The 7,039-nt window shown below is 48.2% G+C and overlaps 1 protein-coding gene across 1 annotated transcript in view; it reads left to right on the top strand.

Annotated features, from left to right (window-relative positions):
- Positions 1-3,144: 3,144 nt before the first annotated feature.
- The window catches only part of LOC106898900 (interleukin enhancer-binding factor 3-like), a gene marked incomplete at its 3' end in the record, with an annotated part of 4,807 nt that continues 912 nt past the window's right edge, over positions 3,145-7,039 (top strand). Inside the window, exons 1-4 of the mRNA XM_014960480.1 lie at positions 3,145-3,270; positions 3,368-3,597; positions 3,874-4,054; positions 4,377-4,524. Coding sequence (XP_014815966.1) covers positions 3,268-3,270; positions 3,368-3,597; positions 3,874-4,054; positions 4,377-4,524 — 562 coding nt within the window. The remainder of the gene's footprint in view (positions 3,271-3,367; positions 3,598-3,873; positions 4,055-4,376; positions 4,525-7,039) is intronic.

Raw genomic sequence — 7,039 nt, 5'->3', positions numbered from 1 at the left:
TTTTCCCCCCCCTTTCCCCCCCCCCCCAGGTTCTCACCTCCATCCTTTTCCCTCCCCGTTATCTGCTGGCTTTCTGGATGGTTTTTTGGGGGAGGAATAGGAAAAAAAAAATCACAAAAAGCCTCTCACGATGTGTCTCGCAAAAGGCGAGGGCTTTTGTTTGCCGCCCGCGCTCTGCCAGGTCGCCCTGAGATGGGGATGGTTTTGGGGGGGGAAAAACAGCTTTTCTCCATCTCCTTAAGCCCCTTTTCCAAACAAAAGCCAGGCTTTTCCTCCTCCGAGCATCCCGTTGGCTGAAAACACAGATTAAAAATGCCTTAATTACCTTTTTTTTATTATTATTTTAAAACGCAGCTGCTGCCTGAAGTGAATCCTTTTTCTTAACACCTCTTAAACATCCCCCCCACCACCACATACCCCGAGTTTCAGCCTTTTTGCCTTCTCTTTATCATTTTTCTTTTCTACTTTTTCGGAGGCTGCTCCTTCCGTCTGGACGAGCCGAACCCAGTGGAAAGTTTGTTGGTGAAACCGAGTTGGTGGTGGAGATCGTAGGAGGGGGGAGAGCAGAGCAGGCGAGGCTTGAAACAAGGGTGGAATTTCAAAGTTTCTCCTTTTTTTTTTTAATTTTCTTCAATTCTGGCAAGGCTCAGCATCACCGACGACGTCGGGAATTGCGCCTTTTTTGAGCGCGTTCATGTTTTTAACTTGGTTTATGGTTCTTTCCCACCCCTCCCCTTCCAAAAGGTGTGAATCCTGTGGTTGTTGAAGCATCACCTCCAGGGTTCTTGCTCAAAACTTTAGGGATTTTGAGGAGAACGATTCCCTTTGGCTTTAGGAAACGGGGCTGGCGTTTCTTGGGCTGGTGGAGTATTTTCTGACGTAGAAATGGCCTCACCGGGTCGGGTTTTGACTCCATTTCTTGCCTGGCTTGGAGGAAATCAAGGCAGCTTGAAGGAAAAGTAGCTGTGTATGGAGTTTTTCGGGGGTCTGGCCCACAGGAGGGGTGTTTTTGGGAGGCTGGTACCCCCAAACCTGTGGGGGGTGCTTGCAGGTGGCTGGGGATTAATTCCCCCTGCTCCACGGGCGCTGACATCTGAGTTTAATTACAATTAGACCCAGGTTTGTAACAATACTGAAGTCATCCTGTGCATGAAGATGTTCAGGGTTGGAATTGGAGTTATTTGGGTGCTGGGGGATGATACCGAGTCTGTACAGAGACGGCGGCTCCAGGAATTGAGCTTTCCTGATTTTATTTTATTTTATTTTATTTTACCCTAGAAAATCCTCCAGGTTTGTAAAACAAGCAGCGCCGTGGGGTCCTGATGCCCAGGCCCTTGGTTTTCTTTTTATAGTTATAACAGCATCGCTCTGTTAAAGCACTAAGTATTTGGGCAGTTAATTATTTGAGGGTTTTATTATTATTATTATATTTATATTATTATTAACCCAGTATCTTGTGTCAGCTGTGAAAAATTAAAGCACTGGGCTTGCGAGCTGTGCGTGGTGGTTACCAGTGAGGCTGGGAATGGGCTGGTTTTGGTGGAAAAAGGCAAAATTGAGCTTCCAGCCTGGTTTCCCTTTGAGGGAAGCTCCTGCAGCCGGGAAGGACTCCCAGGGAAGAGGGGTTTGGGCCATGAGTGACTTTCTGTGGCTTTTTTTTACCTGTTACCTGTAAAATGAGGTGAAGGAGCTGAGCACGGGGGTGAGGAAGGCCTTCATCTCCATCATCCTCAGGTGCTGAGGTTTTTCCTTCACCTGAGACTTTTAAACAGCCCTGAGTCGTTTCTGGGGCTGCCAGGGAACAGCAGGGGAAGGGGTTGTCCCTCTGGGCGTTCAGGGAGAGGTAAATCAAGAATAATTTAAGATATTTGCTCAAATTAATGACGGGGAATGGAGCAAGTGCTGGTTTTTACACCAATCCCATGGGAAGTGGCGTTGCTCGTGCCCAGGAGTCAATCCTGGTGGGTGTGAGGTGGCTTTTGGAAGCTCTTGGTGGCATCTCAAGGTGATGTTGGGGTGATGTCTTGTCCCACGGCGCAGAAATCAGTCCTAGCAGGGGAAGGGGTTGTCCCTCTGGGCGTTCAGGGAGAGGTAAATCAAGAATAATTTAAGATATTTGCTCAAATTAATGACGGGGAATGGAGCAAGTGCTGGTTTTTACACCAATCCCATGGGAAGTGGCGTTGCTCGTGCCCAGGAGTCAATCCTGGTGGGTGTGAGGTGGCTTTTGGAAGCTCTTGGTGGCATCCCAAGGTAATGTTGGGGTGATGTTGGGGTGATGGCTTCTCCCATGGCACAGAAATCAGTCCTGGGGGGGCACGAAGGCCCCTCTGCTCGAGGGCCCTGGGCTAAAAGAGAGGAATAAAGTGCTTAAATTCTAAGAAAAAGAAGTTTGCTGCCCCAGCTGGGGCTGTGGGAGAGGGTTGGTTCCCTTTGGAAACAGCTCCTTGTTCGGGAACAAGCTGTTGTGATTTTTGGCTTAAATTTTTTGAGTTTTAGAACTTAGGGAGAGCTTGATTCAACAGTAGATTTGCCACTTGAATTTGCCAGTTGAGACTCTTTCCCCCTCGATAAAGGAGGTGAAGAGATTGGGTGCAGCCACCGAGCCGGTCTCCTATTGATCCTAAATGAAGAGCAGGCTGGTAAAGCAGGCCCTGTGAAATGATTTTGGGGTGAAAAACCACGTTTATATGGCAAAGAGCTCTTTCCAAGCCTGAAGGAAGGCCGTCACCTCGCTTGGCAACCCCCTTCCTCACCTCGTGGAATTACAATCCCTTAGAAACTGGGAATTTTTCCCAGCTCAGGCTGCTCCAGCCTGTGTCAGGGAGGGTTTTACCCTCTCCAAGAGGAGGAGGAGCTTTGGAAAAAATGCAATTTTAAATGGGAAAGCCTCTTGGGAATGAGGAGCCAAAATAATATACCTGCTGGGCAGGTAAAAGCGGGTGGTTAATGCCCTTGAAGGTGACAGCTGGGTGACAAACCTGCCTCTAATCCTTATCCTGAGGAATATAAGCCGCCAGGAACAGAGAACTCAGCTTTCATAATTCTTCATTTTTGCACATTTCTGATGTCTTCTTCCCCCCCCTGCTACCCAACACCTTTGCTTGGCACTGGGGTTACGGGGGACACCCCGACCTCTGGGGTCACCAACTGCTTTTTCTCTTGCTTTTCAGCTTCCAGCAAAGCGTGGTCCCGGTGCTGTCCCTTCGGTGGAAGAATCTAAATAAGCACATTTTTAAACCCTTGGAAGGACATTGAGAAGCAAAAATGGTAAGGGTGGGGAGGTTTCAGGCCGGGGGGATAAATATGGGGGTTTGGGCGCTCTTTAGAATTATTTTTAAAATTATTCTTATTATTTTTTTTGCAGAGACCCATGCGTATTTTCGTCAACGACGACCGCCACGTGATGGCCAAGCACTCGGCCGTTTACCCCACGCAGGAGGAGCTGGAGGCCGTTCAGAACATGGTGTCCCACACGGAGAGAGCCCTCAAAGCCGTGTCCGACTGGATCGACGAGCAGGAGAAAGTCAGCGGGGAGCAGCCCGAGACGGAGTCCATGGAGATGGCGGCCGAGGAGGAAAACAAGGAAGGAGGAGGGTAAGGAGCCATCCCCTGTTGGAAACGGCGGGGCTGTCTTAATTAAATCAGCAAAAATCCACTGGCTGAAGGGGGAAAAGTCATTTTCTTTGCCTGTGGAATTAAGAAGAATTAACTAATTCATGATTTAAGCAACTTTCCCCGTGGAGGTGTAGTAAATCCTTTGGTGGGTGTCCTGTATCCCGTTAAATCTCCACAGATCGACCCCGTTGGCTGGGGCTGAGCGTTCCCCTCTTCCCTGGGTTAATTATAATTAACCCCTCGTGCCTTTTGCAGGGATCAGAAAGCCGCCGAGCAGTTGACCAGGACCCTGCGTGGGGTGATGCGCGTGGGGCTGGTGGCCAAAGGCCTTTTGTTGAAGGGGGACTTGGATCTGGAGCTGGTTCTTTTGTGCAAAGATAAACCCACCTCGGATCTCCTGGAGAAAGTCGCCGACAATCTGGGAGTCCAGCTCGCTGTGAGTACAACCTCCCAACCTCCACGTGTCCTTGTTACAGAACAGGCTAAATAGATGTAAAAATGGTTAAAAAAAAGACACCGGTGACGTTTGTTTCACTTTTTCTCCCCCCCTTGTTTTTTTGTTTTCCATTTTGGAAAAATAATTCTCCTAGACTTGCAGCGCTATTCTGGAATCGCCTCGTTAAACCGACTCTTCTCGATTAGCTGAAGTTTTGTTTAGAGACCTTGGGTTTTTGGTTGTTTTTTTTGTTGGAAAAGGATGTTGCAAACTGTTAGGGAGGGAACTGGGAGGGTTTCTGAGCGGTGGAATTGTGTTTCAGGCTATAACTGAAGACAAATACGAAATAATCCAGTCGGTGGGCGACGCCGCCATCGTCATCAAGAACACGAAAGAGCCGCCGCTGACGCTCACCATCCACTTGACGTCGCCCGTGGTCAGAGAAGAAATGGAAAAGCAGTTAGCTGGAGGTAGGGGAGACTGGGACCAGTCACCAGGCTGGTGGAAAAAACCCCTCCGTTTCCGTTGCTGATTTCACCGGCAAAGCGTGCTCTTCAGTTTCAGCCCAAACGGCCCGCGATTCCTTTGGGTGCAAATTGCCAAATTCCCGTTTAAAAACGACACCCAACCTCCTGAGAATGGCCCTTTCGATCCGGACCCGGCTTCCGAAACTGAGTAGCACCTTTCAGATGGGATTTTGCTCCTTTTTGTTTTATTATTTGTTTACTTCTTTTTGGTTCTTATTTTCGGGCCTTTAGTTCACTAATCCGTCGTCTCGTTGTATTAATCTTGGTTTGTACCTCGCCGTGCACAGTGACGTAAAAATAGAAACCAGATATGTTTTAAAACAACAACAAACAAAAACAAAAAATCAAAAAACCCAAAAAAAGAGATCTCCAAGGCTTCTGGTTTATAAATGACTTTGCATGTACCTGAAAGGGGATGTTCCAGGCAAGTTTGTGTTGCAGCAAGAACGACGGGCGCTCGGGGTCTCCTCCCTTGGCTGTTTCACCAGCGAAAGCTCCCAAATCCCCAAAGCCACGCAGAGTTTTGGATAAAGTTAGCTTTTTTCCACCCATTCTCTGATTCCCTTTGGAATCAGATTTGGCAGCTGGGTGATTTGTAATGTGTTTTTTTTTGGTGCTCGGGTTCCTTGGTGGCGGCGTCCAACGCCCGCGCCCCCGCACTAGCCTTATCTAAAACCCTGGTCTGGAGAAAATTTTGCTCCTTTTTTTTTTTTGTAGTTTTTCTTTCTTTTCCAAAGCCTATCGTCAGTTTTGCTGCAGCACAGACTTGGGGGAAAAAAAACAAACCAAACAAACCAAAACCAAACCCATATCGTTGTGCTCTTCTTGACTTGTCTATGGCTTTTGATATCTCCCGAGCCTTCTAGTTTGTCCATTTTTAGGGACGCTGGACCTTTGACCAACAGGACTCTCTCTGTCACGGGTTGGGGGGCAGTCCAGCCTTCTGGGCGGAGGGGGTTCCCTCGATCCTTGCAAACCTTTCCCCCCCCCCTACACACCCCCCACTCACTCCTTTAAGGCCAAACGCAGAGTGGGAAGGGGTTTATTTCAAAAAAATATTGCCTTTTCTTACCTATTCCTGGCCTCGTTCATCACCTTTTTGAGCCATAAAGGAGCTCTCTCCCCTCCCGTGGGGTCTCACCCCCCGACTCCTCTCAGAATAATCTCACTCCTTCCCTGGCCATCCAATTTTGCCCCCCCCTTCCCTCCCCATCCCCCCCCCCTTTTTCTCTGCAGTTTTGAATTCCTAAGCCCTGCAGAGCCTCCCCCAGCCTTAAGAGGATGTTTGTACCTCGCCGTGCACAGTGACGTAAAAATAGAAACCAGATATGTTTTAAAACAACAACAAACAAAAACAAAAAATCAAAAAACCCAAAAAAAGAGATCTCCAAGGCTTCTGGTTTATAAATGACTTTGCATGTACCTGAAAGGGGATGTTCCAGGCAAGTTTGTGTTGCAGCAAGAACGACGGGCGCTCGGGGTCTCCTCCCTTGGCTGTTTCACCAGCGAAAGCTCCCAAATCCCCAAAGCCACGCAGAGTTTTGGATAAAGTTAGCTTTTTTCCACCCATTCTCTGATTCCCTTTGGAATCAGATTTGGCAGCTGGGTGATTTGTAATGTGTTTTTTTTTGGTGCTCGGGTTCCTTGGTGGCGGCGTCCAACGCCCGCGCCCCCGCACTAGCCTTATCTAAAACCCTGGTCTGGAGAAAATTTTGCTCCTTTTTTTTTTTTGTAGTTTTTCTTTCTTTTCCAAAGCCTATCGTCAGTTTTGCTGCAGCACAGACTTGGGGGAAAAAAAACAAACCAAACAAACCACTCTGATTCCCTTTGGAATCAGATTTGGCAGCTGGGTGATTTGTAATGTTTTTTTTTTTGGTGCTCGGGTTCCTTGGTGGCGGCGTCCAACGCCCGCGCCCCCGCACTAGCCTTATCTAAAACCCTGGTCTGGAGAAAATTTTGCTCCTTTTTTTTTTTTTGTAGTTTTTCTTTCTTTTCCAAAGCCTATCGTCAGTTTTGCTGCAGCACAGACTTGGGGGAAAAAAAAACAAAACAAAAAACCAACAAACCAAACCCATATCGTTGTGCTCTTCTTGACTTGTCTATGGCTTTTGATATCTCCCGAGCCTTCTAGTTTGTCCATTTTTAGGGACGCTGGACCTTTGACCAACAGGACTCTCTCTGTCACGGGTTGGGGGGCAGTCCAGCCTTCTGGGCGGAGGGGGTTCCCTCGATCCTTGCAAACCTTTTCCCCCCCCCTACACACCCCCCACTCACTCCTTTAAGGCCAAACGCAGAGTGGGAAGGGGTTTATTTCAAAAAAATATTGCCTTTTCTTACCTATTCCTGGCCTCGTTCATCACCTTTTTGAGCCGTAAAGAAGTTCTCTCCCCTCCCGTGGGGTCTCACCCCCTGACTCCTCTCAGAATAATCTCACTCCTTCCCTGGCCATCCAATTTTG

The sequence above is a fragment of the Calidris pugnax genome, unplaced genomic scaffold (assembly GCF_001431845.1).
Source record: "Calidris pugnax isolate Ruff unplaced genomic scaffold, ASM143184v1 scaffold571, whole genome shotgun sequence".
Taxonomy (NCBI): Eukaryota; Metazoa; Chordata; class Aves; order Charadriiformes; family Scolopacidae; genus Calidris; species Calidris pugnax.
The sequence above is the reverse complement of the archived record's forward strand: the minus strand, read 5'-3'. Positions and strand labels throughout refer to the sequence as shown.